The following is a 17,289-nucleotide window of genomic DNA, read 5'->3' as shown; positions in this document are numbered from 1 at the left end:
ATAGCTGACTTCCCATCTCCTTGTGAAATTGTAACCTTAAAGGCTCTTCTGACTCTCTGGTGTCCCTAAATATGTCCCCTTGTTAAAGTTCATGTGTTGATTTAGATTTCATTTGTTACACACTTAGCATATTGTCCTTTTTTAACGTTTTCTTTATTGAAAATGTCAATTACTATCCAGGAAATATGATGAAGAGCAAAATATGACTTGTACAGGAATAGTAACAGCCCAGGTAAAGTGAGCGGAACAATAAAAAACTGGAGAAGTTTTTGTGTGTTTCCATTGGTTCTTGCACATCAGAGTACAGAAAGAAAATTTTCCAAAGGGATGGTGTCCAGATGTATAATATACATTAAAATAAACACAAACAACATATATTCAAATATGCTAAGGCAAAGTCCATTTAGGCCTATTAAACTGAGGACGGATGTGTGTTGAGAAAATTTCAAAACTATTGGCCAAATTGCAAGGTGAAAGTGTCCACTGCAATGTAAGCCCAGGGTTAGTTGGGACATGAATCAGATGACCTGTGTTAGAGAAACTGGGGCTTGAGTGTCTACACTCATTCTTAAGCCTACATTAAGATGTTTCTAACTGGGGCTCGAATTTGGGGCTCTGGCATCTACACTACACTATGCAGACCCGAATCAAACCAACCATATCCCAGACTCCCTAGTGCCTTTCTGAAATGTGGCTACTGTGGTCCTTTTGAACATGGTTCAAAACCTGGTCTTTTTGAACATGTGGGAAATCTTTACTGCCCACCTTGCACGTTAGAGGAAGTTTGAACAGCCTGCCAGTGCAGCCTGTCGAGCAACATGGAGATCCCTCTTCAAGAAGTTCTCTTGCTTGCGCTTTCACTCCTGTGTGAGAAAACAGGGAGAGGTGCTGGTAGACATTTTGGCAGCCTCTTCTGACCCACCAAAGGCACCTGATAGAGCTTTGGAGGAGGAAGAGGAGAAGGCAGAGGAGGAAGAGTCCACTGGCATGGCAGACTAGCACTGTCTGCTGCTGCTCAGTGCCCTTATTATAGCCGCTGATGCCCGCTGCTTAGACCAGCGCTTCTGGCACAGGGTCACAAGCACAGACTGGAGGGATCACATCGTCATGCACGCCTGGGATGACCAGCAGTGGGTCCAGAACTTTTGCATGAAGAAAGCTACATTTCTGGAGCCTTGTGAGCAGCTTGCCCCAAGCCTTCAGCGTAAAGATACATGCATGAGGCCTCCCTTGCCGGTCCAAAAGTGGATTGCTACAGCCATCTGGAAGCTGGCCACCCGAGGGTGCTGTAGGTCCATTGCCAACCAGTTTGGTGTTGGAAAGTCGACTGTGGGTAAGGTGGGGGCAGAGGTTTCTGAGGCAACCAGGCATGTCCCGGATGACTGGAAAAAGGCTAATGTAGTGCCAATCTTTAAAAAAGGGAAGAGGAGGATCCTGGGAACTACAGGCCAGTCAGCCTCACCTCAGTCCCCGGAAAAATCGTGGAGCAGGTCCTCAAAGAATCAATCCTGAAGCACTTACATGAGAGGAAAGTGATCAGGAACAGTCAGCATGGATTCACCAAGGGAAGGTCATGCCTGACTAATCTAATTGCCTTCTATGATGAGATTACTGGTTCTGTGGGTGAAGGGAAAGCAGTGGATGTATTGTTTCTTGACTTTAGCAAAGCTTTTGACACGGTCTCCCACAGTATTCTTGTCAGCAAGTTAAAGAAGTATGGGCTGGATGAATGCACTATAAGGTGGGTAGAAAGTTGGCTAGATTGTCGGGCTCAACGGGTAGTGATCAATGGCTCCATGTCTAGTTGGCAGCCGGTGTCAAGTGGAGTGCCCCAGGGTTCGGTCCTGGGGCTGGTTTTGTTCAATATCTTCATAAATGATCTGGAGGATCTGGAGGATTGCACTCTCAGCAAATTTGCGGATGATACTAAACTGGGAGGAGTGGTAGATACGCTGGAGGGCAGGGATAGGATACAGAGGGACCTAGACAAATTGGAGGATTGGGCCAAAAGAAATCTGATGTGGTTCAATAAGGATAAGTGCAGGGTCCTGCACTTAGGACGGAAGAACCCAATGCACAGCTACAGACTAGGTACCAAATGGCTAGGCAGCAGTTCTGCGGAAAAGGACCTAGGGGTGACAGTGGACGAGAAGCTGGATATGAGTCAGCAGTGTGCCCTTGTTGCCAAGAAGGCCAATGGCATTTTGGGATGTATAAGTAGGGGCATAGCGAGCAGATCGAGGGACGTGATCGTCCCCCTCTATTCGACATTGGTGAGGCCTCATCTGGAGTACTGTGTCCAGTTTTGGGCCCCACACTACAAGAAGGATGTGGATAAATTGGAGAGAGTCCAGCGAAGGGCAACAAAAATGATTAGGGGTCTGGAACACATGACTTATGAGGAGAGGCTGAGGGAACTGGGATTGTTTAGTCTGCAGAAGAGAAGAATGAGGGGGGATTTGATAGCTGCTTTCAACTACCTGAGAGGTGGTTCCAGAGAAGATGGTTCTACACTATTCTCAGTGGTAGAAGAGGACAGGACAAGGAGTAATGGTCTCAAGTTGCAGTGGGGGAGGTTTAGGTTGGATATTAGGAAAAACTTTTTCACTAGGAGGGTGGTGAAACACTGGAATGCGTTACCTAGGGAGGTGGTAGAATCTCCTTCCTTAGAAGTTTTTAAGGTCAGGCTTGACAAAGTCCTGGCTGGGATCATTTAATTGGGGATTGGTCCTGCTTTGAGCAGGGGGTTGGACTAGATGACCTCCTGAGGTCCCTTCCAACCCTGATATTCTATGATTCTATGATTCTATGTGGTTTACCCCAAGATAATAAAATAATGTCAGTGTGAGGTGGCCGTGGAAAATACACCCTTATCCAGAGTGTGACTACCTACATGGGGTTCCTGCTTCAGAAAAAGTTTGCAGCTATCAGCACCCACGATTGGGTCAGAATTCATGTAGGAATCAACAGGATGCTGCGCTGGCTTTCCACCTGGCTTACCCTGTTGTGGCTTCATGCAAACACGCAGACCTCCACACCCTTCCTTCACCCCGCAGCCAGCACATTTCTGGATAAAAATTCAAACTACAGTCATTTTTGAGACACAGGATTTTGTCACCTATGGTTGGCATGGACTACGTCTAATTGAAATGAACTCGTTCTGAAAATGGAAAACATTTCCCCAAACATACTCACACAGTTCACTGTTTCCAGGCAGCTCCATAGACTGTTGCGGATTAGAGCATCAAGCTTAAATGCATGACAATGTGATGTTGTTATTTTTAAGAACCAGAATGGCCCTAGCAAAAATTTGTGTCTTTCCAGTAAAAATACTCTTTAAAGGTGTACTTGACTGTTTGCGTTTCTCAGGCACCTTTTGAACTCCAGGTGGTGGGGGAGGGGGAAAAGGAGAACAACAAGACACTAGCCATTAGCAGATGCCGTGGCTTGCAGCATGTTTCTCATAACTTTTGCATTGGTTCTTAGAGTAGAAATACCTCCCATTAGTGTAGCAATTAACATTAAACTGGAGCCAGGAACTTACTGGGATCAAGGGTGGCTTCTGTCCCTTCTGTGTCTGCTGCAGACTCAGCATTGGGTTGTTCCTTGTGGGAGTATCAAACAGCTCCTCTGAGTATGGACCCAGAATTTGCTGCTGATCCTGTTCCAAAGCCTGCTCTCAGACCAGTTTCAGCAACAGAATAACTTCCTGGTCCTCAGTCGGTGCCTGCTGCTGACTCCCATCAGTGCCCATGCTGGATTCTGGGGCCAGCAGGGCATCATCCTAGCTGACCAAGTCATCATGCACCATGATTGGCTCTTTGCTGGGTACAGTGCCCAGTACCCAGTCAAACTCCTCATAAAATGAGAAGTTTTTTGGTGAGTTGCCTTAGGTGTGGTTCTGATCCCTGGTCTTCCAGTACTTGCTCTTGAGCTGCTTAATCCACTCCCTGCACTGGTTACCGGTCTGGTAAATGTGTAAAGCTGCCGGCTTCTTCACTATCTGCTGTATGCATGCTCATTCCTGGTACTTTTACTAAAGGCCACAGTTGTACTAGCCTCAGACCAGAGAGTCACCAAAATCTGGCTGTGCTCCCATGACGATGAAGCAGCACATTTTGCAAAAGGCTTGTTCTGTTCAGTCTCCATTGCAAACACAGAAGGCTCTCTGATGGTGCGTTTGCAGCTCAGTGGTCAGAAGACAATGGAAGGGTTAATGCTGTTTTTACTTGAGTTGATTGGAGATTGTTGGAATAGAGAGGACAAAGGAAGTTGGCCCATGGTATTGTGAAATACTTTTGGTGGACTCTCAGGACCTGATTCAAGCAGGACTCCATCTACACTACACATCAATAGGGCTTGAACCCTGAGTCCTGGCTTGATATGGGCTCAGACCCTCCACCCCTACAGGATCCTAAGATCCTAGTTCCGAGCCTGAGTCTGAGAGATGTGTGCAGATGGCATTGTGGTTTGGTGGCTTACATTGCAGTGTAGACATACCCCCAGGGACTCTAAGCTGCTATGAAAATACATGAAGGGTGCCGAAAAAAGGCATAAGTTTATAGCAACTTAGAGTCCCTCTAAACGTATCTCTGAATTTGCCCTAAATATACTCTTCTATATTCCTGCCAGTTTTCTGTCTCCTTTTGTACTGGTGCCTACATTTTACATAAAAGAATAAGCAGTGTTATGCTATTCCCTCACTTATTGACTCCCATAGCTCATTGGAACTGGTTACCATTTTCCATCAAAGTACTACTTTCTCAACAAAAATAACACTATGTTGGCAGGTTATTAAGTTGCAAGGGTATTATCTCCTTCCCCCACTACACTTCATCTGCTCCTCTTTAATGGTATAATGTAAATATTACAAAAGCACAAACACTCGGAGCTGAAGTTGCAACTTTTACTCTTAAACTCATATATTACACAATATATAGTCTCCCAATGTACAAGTGCACAATTGATATGGGCATCGTATTGAAGCATTGCTTTGTCAGTCTTGGAGAGTATGAGGTATCATTTTGTAGTAGAGAGGGGGAGTATGAAGCACTGGGCCTGGTGCAAGATCTAAGGCCTAAGCCAAAGGCTGTAAACTAAAGTCAGGCCATGTATTAGAGCAGATTCTTAAAGGTTCACTGTCCAGTATATGAACTTGGCAAAGTTGTTGCTAGCATATTGGGCATTAAATATGTAAATATATTTCAAAGTTAGTACAGATACACCACAATTTAGTACAAGATAAGATGGTTTGACAGAACAATGAATAGGGATGTTGTGTCCAATATATCGGGAACAAGGGAAGGTAACAAACAAATGTCATGAAACATGTAAGGTGGTACGTAAGTTATGTGTCTCAGTTATTTGTTTCAGTCTATACATGTTGGGGTACCCAACAAGTTTTATTTTGTACAAAATCTGGAGATAAATTCTATGAGGTAGAAACCAAGAGCTCTGGGCTCCATTTCTGGCTCTGCCATTGTCCTGCAGCATGACCTTGGGCAAACCACTTTATCTATCTATACCCTGGCCCAAATTCTGAGTAAAATGGTGATAATAATCTCTACATCCCTTTAACAGACTTTTGAGATCAACCTAAGGAAAGCCCTGCACAAGTACTAAGTATTTTATATTATTATTATTATTATTGATTATTTTAAAAAAACCCCAAACATTTGCATTTGTTCCTCTAGCTCCCACATAATCATTTCTTTTTTAAAAGTTAAGAATTTATACGAAATGATAGGTTATCTTTCCTAGCTTTAAATGCTTTGTAAATCTTTATGCAGTAGTGGTGTTGTGATATTAGAGAGGCAAGGTGGAGGAGGTAATGTCTTTTACTATCCAATAAAAGACATCACCTCACCCACCTTGTCTCTCTTGTACAGCTTTATTCTTTTACACTCTAAAAATCCTTGGAAGTCCTTTTCTTTCTTTCTTTCTTTCTTTCTTTCTGAAGACATTAGTCTGGACTTGCGAGACAGCAGAATTTTTGCATTTGTGACAAGGTAGTAGGAAAGCAGTATAAACTAGTGGATAGGGCCCTGGATACAGTTGGGTTGTATTCTTGACTGATACTGGTCTAGTGAGTGACCTTGGACAAATCACTTCACATCTCTCCATTTCTTCTCCCACCTTTTATCTATTTTAATTGTAAACATGTCAGGGAAGACACTACCTCTCATTATTTGTTTGTACAGTACCTAGGTCACTAGGGACCTAGTCTAGGCACTACTGAAATATCAATAATAATGAAGAAAAGCTGAGAAATTGGACAAAATCCCACTCTGATTTACCAGGAGTGATACCGAAGAGAATGACTTGTGATATTATCTGGACTGGTACATTTTGAACCAAAATATGGCTGCTAAACCCAGTAAAGAACAAGTGTAAGTATGTGTGTGTATGTGCGTATGAGCGAGCAGTGTGGAGGGAAGCAGTATGTCTGTGTAAGGAATAATGCCTGCTGGATGCTTGAGGAGGTGTGCTGAGAATGCTGACCTTGCAGCCAGAGCTTCTCCTTCAGCATTACAGTGCATGCAACAACAGTGGCTTTCATAGTGCAGGCAGTAAGTAGCATTATGGCTGCCTCCTGTGTGAATATATTACAGAAGGGGAATGGGTGCATTCCATAACATACTCACTGACAGCAGTAAAGCCTATAATTACCATGGGCGTAATCCTGCAAGGTATTGTGCACCTCCTGGGATGAATTTATAGCTTTCTTGATGGGACTCACTGGTCCCCGTGAGACGCACAGCACGTTGCAGGATCAGGCCCTTGTGGGCACTTGAGATCAGAAATGTATTGAGGATTATTTCACTTTTTTGCGGATAGAGACAGAATATGTGAAGGGAATCGTCTTCTTTTTAGCTGCTCAATTATGGCCAAAATCTGCCCTCCGATGTACATGCCAACCCCATTATTATTCTACGTGAGATCTGGTGCGCATATCTAAGAGCAGAATTTGTCTGTCACTATCTCCTATAAAGGTCCCAGGAGTGATAATGACAGCGGTTAGAGTGTGAGAGAAGCCTGAAGTAAACCTGAGGACAAAAAAAAATTAAAATAAAAAAAAATGGGATTATAAAAAATTGCCTTCAAATTAGAGGGGTTCTAATCTCCTAGGCACAAGCAAAAGGCTCACATCATTCTGTCCAGCACCTGTTGTCTTCATGTCTATGTAGTGAAAGATTTGTGCTATAAACAGACATTTTCCTTTGACAAGTGAAAGGCATTTCTACGAGGGAAGAATGAGTATTAAAGGCCAAGAAACTGCCTCTTGAATTCATAGACATTTCTAAAGGTTCGGTATTCTTTTTCTTCTGCAATATGCAAAAGTATTTGTTTGAAAGAAATTCAAAAGAACAAATGCTAACGACAGAAAAGAGTGACCTCAGAGAAGTCCATGTCTTATCACACTGCACAGTGCTGTGTATCAAACATGTGTGTTCTTAAAAAAAATAAATGCAAAATGGAAAGAAAAGGGGGGGGAAAGTATTTATTTATCCTAATCTCTCTCAGACATATTTCATGTTCTCGAAATAATTTCACCCATCATTCCTGATTCATCCAACTGCTGTTTTATTCTATGCTTTGCAAGGGCAAATGGACACCCACATGCTTTGCAAAAGGTCTACAAGCTGAAAAATGTAGAAATATACCACAGTCTGAAATGTTGCTAAAAATATCTGTTTCATGAAATTGTGAGGGTTTTTTTTTTTTAATCTCAGTCATTTTGGCTGGAAGCTTGGCCAAGAGAGTTCATGACAGATGGTCAGCATAAGATTTCCCCAATAAAGATATTCATTTTGCTACATTCTGCTTTGTAATGAACTGAGATTCGAATTACACTTTGAATGGATGCTTGCTAGATTTTTATTGGCATGGCTAATATTTAAAAGGAGAGAGATGAGCTAGTGGTGAAAATTTGTGTCTATAAAAATAAGATGGAGCAGCCACAGCAAATTATTTAACAGGAAATTATTTCCTGCAACCTTCCACAAGTGATGTAAACTTTATCTAAATAAATACTCATTACAAATGACGCATATAATTCTGATTTCACTCATATAAGGTTTACATTGACTTCGTTATTTCTTGTGATTTACACTAGTGAATTAGCTTCAAAATGAGGCCCAAAGCTTGTACATATCAGGGAATATACAGCATTATGCTGATTTAGCTTGCTGTCTCAAAGCTTCAAACACCAAAACAAGTTATGTTTTTCTTATTATCTTACAGAGAAACTTCCTTTAAAAATTATTATATTCCCTGTATATAAAATGAAGTACTTACATACAATGGTAATAGGTGCCAGTTTAAAACCCTTAATCAAACAGCTTCTCTTTGAATCAATATCACTATCTGTTAAGTATGAGTAACAGGAGGAAAGTCCCATTAAAGACAATGAAATTTAAACGTGCTTAAAGTTTAGCACACACGTGTGGTTTCCCATAGGGATGGTTTACTAAAAGGAAGCCGCCAACCCTAACATCAGAAGTTTCCAAGCAGATGATTTAGCAATAAAGCAAACACTGTATGCTGATGATTTGCTCCTCAGATCCTGACATTGCTATTAATAGGGTGTTTTTCTCTAATATTTCAGAATACAGGATGAAATGAGCAAAAAAGTGGGGTTTTGCCTCTTACTAAATTCTGCTTCCCAACCCATTTTATGTGTTCTTTTCTGTGATGGAATGCACAAGGATTTAAGTTCTGACTTTAATTCAGCAATAAACTAAAAGGTAGAAAACATATTAGTCCTTATTACCTGCTGGGGGCACTTAGAAATAATAAAAATGGTCTTAGTGCCTCAGTTAACAAATGTGGTTTATATGTGGTCCCTTTCATTTCCTTCTACCTTTTCCATAAGTATTTTTCTCTCTGCTTAGGTTACATTTTCTTAAGCAGGTTTCCCTGCATTACAATTTAGCACACATAAGTCTCAATGCCCTGCTCTGAAATCACATGATGATATCTGTCTTAGTCTATGTTGCTTCACTGCTTTTGCAGTTTTTGCTCCCCTCTCTGCAGCTATTCAAAGTTGGGCCCTTACTTAACAATTTATAAGGGTTGTTCACTATTGCTGTGAGTATGAAGGGTGTTGATAGTAAGAGATCACGTTTCACGGTGCTGATAGTAAGATATCACATTTCAGGAATCAGTCATTTTTAATACCAGAAGCTCTAATCATGTTATCTAGTACATAGCTGCACAGTGCACTGGAGATTGAAAGTGCTAGAGGTCTATAAGGACTAGTTATTTTTAGCTGTTGTTACAATAAAAGCACCTATGTCACCACTTCACCTTTTTACTTACTCTGGGTGAAACACATCCCTGTGGAGAGGGCCAGCACAAGGCTCATGTGCCACTGAGGTCGTACTTGCACCCTCTTTTGAGGGAATTAAAATGATATGTAGGTATGGTGTTGATGTGATGTGTAGGCCCCTTGGTAAAGGTCCCCTGTTCTTTGCAAACAACTTTTGTTTCAGACTTAACAAACTCACTGCACCGAACACATCTCTTCCAGGTTATTTATCCAGAAGGGATAACATAAGGTATCCACAGAAAGCTTATAACTTATCGAAACTCATAATCATTGTGAGATGTGTGTATCGATAGTACTTAAGGAATAATGTAACTATAGTGAAAGTATGCTTTGTGGACTTCAAGTAAAAGTCAGTCACCAGGGGATAATGTCGTGGTGCAGGAGGGAGTTGTCACCTCTGCCTGGTTAGCTGGTGATGTAATGCAAAGTTCAGTGGTCTAGCCTTGCTCCACCCCAGGACTATCAATGGAAAACCATCAGAGACAACTGCAAATAATCAAAACCACTTGGAGGTAAAAAAAAAAAATATTACAATAGACAGGGGATCGCCCTGCCTGTGAATAAAGACAAAAGACTATTTCAGTATAACACACAGTGGGGAGGGGCACTCTGTATCCATTAACGGAGGAGACATTATGGAGCAGGGGTGTTTTCATGAAAGTTTGCATCCTGGTTCCTATAAAACCAGTCGGCTCTCCGATAGACTGAATGGTGAGGGGAACACCTACTTTACTACATAGGAAAGGTTTCAGAGTAGCAGCCATGTTAGTCTGTATCCGCAAAAAGAAAAGGCGGACTAGTGGCATGTCTCTAAGGTGCCACAAATACTCCTTTTCTTTTTACATAGGAAAGGTGACTGTTAATAAGTGTAGGCATTTTATGTAGTTCGCATTTTATGATTTTGTTTTGTATCATAACCACTTATTTCTACCACTCATTCGTTTCTAGTGGAATCTCTATTCCTTCTTAAATAAACCTTCTCTTGTTTTATTACAAGTGCTGTGTGTTATACAGGCACAGTGATTCAAGGTAAAACTAGTAGACGAGGGTGAAGTGCTACTATGGGGGCAGAGGATCTGGGATTTCTGTGAGAAGCCAGTGTCAGGGGCTGGATATCACAGGGGAATGCTTCAAAGGGATGAGGGGCGCACCTGTTGTTAACCTGCAAGGCAAAGACAGAGCTGGCATAGCTCAGAGACTAGTGCTTGAATGGCAGACAGGCTGGTGGTGTTAGGGAGCTAACAATCCACCTGCTACGGGCAAGGCCACCTCTCACTAAAGGCAGGAGGTAACAAGGTGACTCCAGTCCTGGGTACCCCAAGGACAGTCACAGTTGACCATCTGCCGAGAGATAATTTAATCTGTGTATGGATTTTGTCACATTATTATTAAGGCATCTTTCAATATTTGGGTACTGTCTTGGGCTAGTGCCATCTTTGCTGTACTCCATTAATGTATTTGGCCCTGAGACTTTTCTCCCATTACGCAGAAAAATACTAGACTGTGTCCTCTATAATTCTGTTCGGTTCCAATTTTGTGCTAGTCCTCTACAGTATCTGTTATTGTTAGGTGTTCTGTTACAAGATTCTCTTGCTCAATTTCACATTTATTCGGAGAATCTGCAGTTTGATTTCTTCTTGTGCATGTTTTGCCCTAAGGTATCCTCTATCTCAGATTGTTTCACTAATACCAGTTGTATGTCTAATACAACATCAGTACTACATGTAATCAAGGTTTCAGAGTAACAGCCGTGTTAGTCTGTATCTGCAAAAAGAAAAGGAGTACTTGTGGCACCTTAGAGACTAACCAATTTATTTGAGCATAAGCTTTCGTGAGCTACAGCTCACTTCATCAGATGCATACTGTGGAAACTGCACGAAAGCTCACGAAAGCTTATGCTCAAATAAATTGGTGAGTCCCTAAGGTGCCACAAGTACTCCTTTTCTTTTTTCATGTAATCAAGGTTGACTTTATGCAACATTTTGCTTAAAAGATTTTAAAAATTTAATTTATACCTTGTAGAGTTGGGGTTTTTGACTTTGTCATGAAATCAAGCATTTGGAAAATAAGTAATCCCGAATGTGTATTTCATAGATGGGCAGTGTGTATAGAGACCTGCCTCACTCTTTATATAACAGTTCTGCTTGCCTTCAATCTCATTAAAATTGCAGATCCTTTGGGAATTTAAGTCATGGTTTGATTATGCCTCAGGTTAACCACTTTAGCTCTTTTTTGGTAGTCTTCAAAGTCTAGTTTTCATAAACTTTAAACAGTTGTGAGCTATCTCCTGTCAGATGTTCATGAGGCAGTATAAATGTATTGTGTTTTGACAATAAAGCACCATGTCAGTGCACTTAACTCTCTGAATTTGGGTTGACTAATGATTCATGAATACAATTCAGCTGGTTTTAGGCCTTTTATATTTAACTACTTGATAGCAATTGACTTCATACTAGGAGACCTGGAAAACCAAGCTCCTAGTAGAAAATAATTGACCTCCAGTTTTCACAAATGTGCTACCACATTCCAAAAATGAATGTCTGGCTGGAAACCCCTTTATTTATTTAATAACACATAGCACTTGTCTTTTCAAAGGGTCACACCAACAGTAAGTCTCTCAATAAACCTCTGAAGTAGGTAAATATTATCCCCATTTTACAGATGATGAACAGAGAAGTTCAGGTTAAAATTTTACAAAAGATTTTGTGTGCCCATCCTTGGTCTGATTTTTCAGAAGTGCCGGAATATGCCACACCAATTGAAATCAAAGGGAGCTGTGAAAATTAGTACCATGGTGACTCAAATTGGACACACAACATCTCAGTATATTTTAGCTTATGTTACTTTGGCAGAGTTTGGAATAAACACAGAAGAAGCCTTTGACTCCCACTCCCCTGCTCTTTTCTGTGCAATCTATTGATTGTCATATTTTGTTGCAAAGTGCCCATGAATGAGTATTTTTTAATATTACTGAACAGTGGAATCTTCATATTAGCCTAATGGAATGGAGATTTAATAAGTAGAACATCCCTCTAACATTTTAACATTTGAACAAATGGAAGGCAGCAAACTGAGGGCTTGATCCTGTAATCTCAGTATACCCAGAATTCCCGTTGTCATAAATGGGAGTCTTGGAGTGTGCAAAAAATTCAGGATCAGGTCCTTACCTTAACAGATGATCCCCAACTCCAGTCTGGCATCCATGCTGCAAGGTCAGATTTTTGAAATACTAATATTCCATGGAATAAAATGTAGTAGTGGGGATGTAACCAATACCTCAGCCAGCACTGGTGGTGCATTTGGCTCCATCTACCTGGTTCTGGTACATAAAGTAGTGGAAAAATGATTAATAAAGTTTACAGGACGTGTGTTCCTATTTTTCCATTTGTAAGCAATCCAAGGGATCTCCAGAATGGTGACAGGAGGAAAAGGCCATTTGTATTATGGTGAATTCCTTTCAGGAAGCTATTGTAAATCTGATGTAAATATTAACATACGACTTCATTTTTATTATTAAAATTTTAATTTTTTTCATATTGCAGTCTTATTCCAGAGGGAAATTTTGGGGACTTTTCCAGTGTGATGCCACAGGATTTGCCCATAAAATGATTGAGTGGAATCTCTGAACTGAATACATTCTAAATGATGCCATTGACATGAGGTACCATTGTGAAGTGCCTTGGCGTGGACATATAAAAGAGGTGAAGGGAATGCAGGAGTCTCCCTCCCACCCTCTTGACATCCTGCACAAGATCAAGACACAGAAGCAATCCCTGAACTTGGGGAGCAGAGAGTTATCTCTAGAGCCCTCACAGGTTCAAGTACAATACAGTGGATACCCAGCCAACTCCAAGACATAAACATGTTGCTGTTTTGCTTCATTGTGGCTTTGAACTGCATACCAGAACCAGCAGCACTCTTGCAATTGGCTCCCTTTGGGCTGGTGCTTCCCTGTGCCCCTCTGGTGCAATTCAGAAACAAAAAAGGGGCACAGAACAGCAGTAGGCAACAAATATGTGAAGATAGCTAACAGTACTTAGCAAACAGGACTTGATCATTGACTGGTTCCAAGGTGATACCATAATCGGTAAATATAATAATTATTTATTTCATATCCATTAACAGTAAAACTCTCATGTTTCTTTTTCAGGCATCTTGTTTTCACTGGTGGTCGTGATGTATGTCATCTGGGTCCAGGCAATGGCTGATCTGGAAAACTACATGAATATGAAAAAAATTGATTGCCCAGACTTTGTTGCTTATGTGCACTATGGCTGGTCTTTCATACTGGCTCCTATAGGAATATTTTTTGCTTTGATTGCAGGAATGCTCTTCCTATTAGTAGGGCGTACTATTCACCTGCACTCTGACTTATCACACATCTAATAATGGGTATACTGGGATTGTGATAAAACTTTTAAACTGGAACACAAATTATGTACATTATTGCCGCTTCTACTATATAACGTTTGTAGAGGCACTTCTAGAATTGCTTACGTTACTTGTTTAATTGAGACGTTCCTATGGGACATAAAACTCAGTATAGGGAAAAAAATAACTTTCATTCCTATCCAATTTCTTTAAGTTCTTTAGGTACTACATGGAATGGTTCTCCACATAACATTAGTTGCAGCATTAGATCTCCCTGCAAACACAGGAGGGCAAAAAATCACCAACAACATAAAAATGGGTCAAATCAGGATTTTCTACATTTGTCTTAGCCATTTACTTTGTGCCACTGTCAAGAAAGTCCTTGTGGAGAATGGTAAAGACAGAGGAAAACAAGTGTTCAACAGAGTAATTTAATCCACCTCCTCTCCCCCTTTCCAAAACTTTCCTTTGCTTTACTATGAACAAACACTTCTGCACTTAAAAATAGAGTACAGTTGTTCATGCAGTATCCACGTGAACTGGGCAGTAGAGAAGATGATTCCAGTGAATAGTGATTTGGGGCTAGTATCTACATGTAATAGCTTAACTGTCAACATGATATGTTTTACTGCTATGTAAACATTTGAAAGCCATATTCTTCTATATTCTGAAATCTGTGTTCATTTGTGGCATGGTTCTGTAAGCCAAAATAATATAGTTAAACTACTAACTAAAGGTATGCCAAAATTATATAATAACACATATGGTGTACATTTTTTAAATCAAGTTTTTACCAGGACATTTTGTAGGTATGTTTGATGATTGGCTTTTTCAAACATTATCCATGATTTACATACTTTAAATAGTGAAAAATTGCTGTATAATGAGATTTTTAATTAAAAATGTTTATTATGAACACAATATAAAGTGCATGAACATGTATGTCTTCTGCAGCCCTCAAATGTCTAAATATTTGTATATGAAATCTACAGCATGATAGACCAAATCCTGCTTTCCTGCAAATAGTCCCAATGAAAGCAATGAGACTACTCCAGTGAGGAGGGAAGCAGGATTTGGACCTACATTATGTAACTGGGGATAGCTGGCTGTGTGTATTTGTGCCTGCGTGCATGAGTGTAGGTACTTGTATTCCTAAAGCGGAGGGGGTAGAGTTCTAATATTAGGGAAATTTCTTTCGCTTGGGACTAGTTCTGGTTGAAATTCAATTCATCTGAGAGCATGGGTAGAGTCTGCACTTTGTAACTCAGTGCAAAGTAGTCTTGAGTTGATGGAGAAACATAAAGATTGTATGTTGGTTTCTTCTAGTACCCAGTGCTTCATTCCACAGCTGTTATGAGTACTAATGGCATCTCTAACTGGCAGGAAAGCAGTGACCTCTTAGAAGATGTGGTGGGATAGATTGTCTGTTGCTTCCAATCCAGCAGCAATCCAAATTAACTCTTCCCTCCCGCCCCCTGCTGATGTATTATGATCCTGTCCTGAATTACATGATCATATGCTGTTTCTCAAATAATACAGTATGTCCTCTTTTTTTCTCTATAACCTTAGATATTCAATGGCAATTGTGCGAGTCAATTTGATGATCAAGAGCTATTTGACTAGAAAACATTGGCAAGCCCTGTCCAATGCTCCCCAGGAAGGAATCCTTCTCCACAACCCCTTAGGAGGTCCGCAGGGGTGACACACTTCTCTGCAACCCTTAAAAGCTGTGGAGTGCTGAGAAGCCTCAGAGCGGGGCTCCTTCCTGTAAACCTTACAATGTATGCAAGAGCAACTAATAGATTCTTCAAGGAATGAGCCAAAGGCTCCTGTGGAGCCCTTAATTCAGCCTATGAGCATTTTCAGAACTCTTTCTATTATGTAGCTAAATTGGCTAGCTACCTACATGCAATTTAGCTTTCCTTAATGGTGCACTCTGGGCCAGACTGTGGCATAATCTAAATAGGAGGATAAAGGAGAGATGTACAATATGTCATTCCCATACCTTTCACTTGAAAATTCAGTGCTGCCTTTTTACTGAACTTTGGAATCTTGCCTTTCTTTGAATGGATTATGTTGCTCATGTCTCAGCAGCATGATAATTTTTAGTAAAGGCTTGAATATTCCATTTAGCTGGTTACCCTCTCTTTCTAGCACCTTTGTGCATGTACTAAATGGCTGAGTTTCAGGACATTTTCACTCAGATTCACACTTTGGAATTATTTTACCATTGTGATGTAGCAATTACTTCAATTTCCATCATCTTTTCTGCTCTTATGGCAGAACTCAGGTGGCAAGGGGAAGAACGGTGGCTTTTTTTGGTTGAAACCCATTTTTCTCATTTATTCAAATTACAGTAGTCAGATTATGGGATATTTTGTTGAGACATCATGGACAAGATCCTCATCTGGTGTAAAACAGGGTAGCTCTATTAAGGACAGTGAAACTCTGCTGATTTACATCACCTGAGGATCTGATTTGGTTGTTTGGTTCTACTGCCGGTTGAGTAGTCTCTCCAATTTCCATAAAAAAACATTGGGGCCAGATTGTCACTACAAGCCCATACAAGGACTAAAGAGAGAGCAAGACCCCACCTTACACCTGTCATGCACGCTACTTGGGTTGAGAGGGGCTTTGTTTGCACACACTCCCAATACAGCAGTCGGAGGGTCTGAGCCACTGAGCAGAATGTTATGATATGCTGCTGTTGTAGACCAGCAGTAAAGTAGGGGAAGAAGGGAGGGAATGCTGCTCAGAGGTGCTGTTTCCTGACGCGTCAAGCTAAGAACACTGCCTTTTTCTCAGGGCTGTGCCTAAAAGCCTTTGGTACTTTGGTTTTCAATAAATTTAATTACAGAGAAAATCCTTTTAAGGACTCCAGGAAGGGCAAGCTAGCTAGAGAGTCTTGCTCTGTGGTATTCTTCAGATTTAATGTTTATCTGGAAACACTGGTGGAGACACCAGTATTTTTGTGATTAGAGCACAGTAAAAGATTTTTTAAAAAGGTTAAATGCCTTAATCTAAATATCTGGTGAAATTCGTCAAATTAATTTTTCCCAACCGTATCTGTATTTTAATTGACCTCTCAGCTGACCAGTCTGTGGGAAATAGTGAGAAAAAAAATGTTTATCAACTAATTTATCTGGAAAAAGATTGTGAAAGGGGACGAATAAATAATAACAAATATTTTGTTACCAGATCTTATCACAGGACTATGTTGGAGGCTGGAGGTGTTACTAGGAATCTTGGTCTCCAATGAAAAGGAGGCTGCAAGGGGCATTCACTTTGTGGAGAACAACACAGAGGCGACACTGTGGAGCAGTGGCTCTGCCAGCCATTTGATGCAGCTGTTACTGGGTCCAGAAGAAGGGACTGACACAAAATGGCAAATGCTGCTGTAGCTGAGATTACAATGAAAGATTCTCCCTAGTTTATTCTAGTTTCTAGGCAGGTTGCTGGAGTTCCGGCTGAGCATGATCTTCATTAGGTTCCTGGTAATTTATTAATATTTAAATTAGTGAGACAAAGGAATTATCTCCTTTGTGGAAACAAAGAAAGAATCTGGTTTTATTACTCTGCAGGGTGTT

The 17,289-nt window shown here is 40.8% G+C and overlaps 1 protein-coding gene across 1 annotated transcript in view; it reads left to right on the top strand.

The window, feature by feature from the left end:
• The window catches only part of TMEM182 (transmembrane protein 182), a 29,469-nt gene extending 14,896 nt beyond the window's left edge, over positions 1-14,573 (top strand). The window contains exon 5 of the mRNA XM_077814438.1: positions 13,482-14,573. Within this exon, the coding sequence (XP_077670564.1) occupies positions 13,482-13,717 (236 nt within the window). The 3' untranslated portion in view covers positions 13,718-14,573. The remainder of the gene's footprint in view (positions 1-13,481) is intronic.
• The last annotated feature ends 2,716 nt before the right edge of the window (positions 14,574-17,289 follow it).

Source organism: Eretmochelys imbricata, chromosome 1, assembly GCF_965152235.1.
Source record: "Eretmochelys imbricata isolate rEreImb1 chromosome 1, rEreImb1.hap1, whole genome shotgun sequence".
Lineage (NCBI taxonomy): Eukaryota > Metazoa > Chordata > Testudines > Cheloniidae > Eretmochelys > Eretmochelys imbricata.
This window is presented reverse-complemented; position numbering and strand designations above follow the sequence as displayed.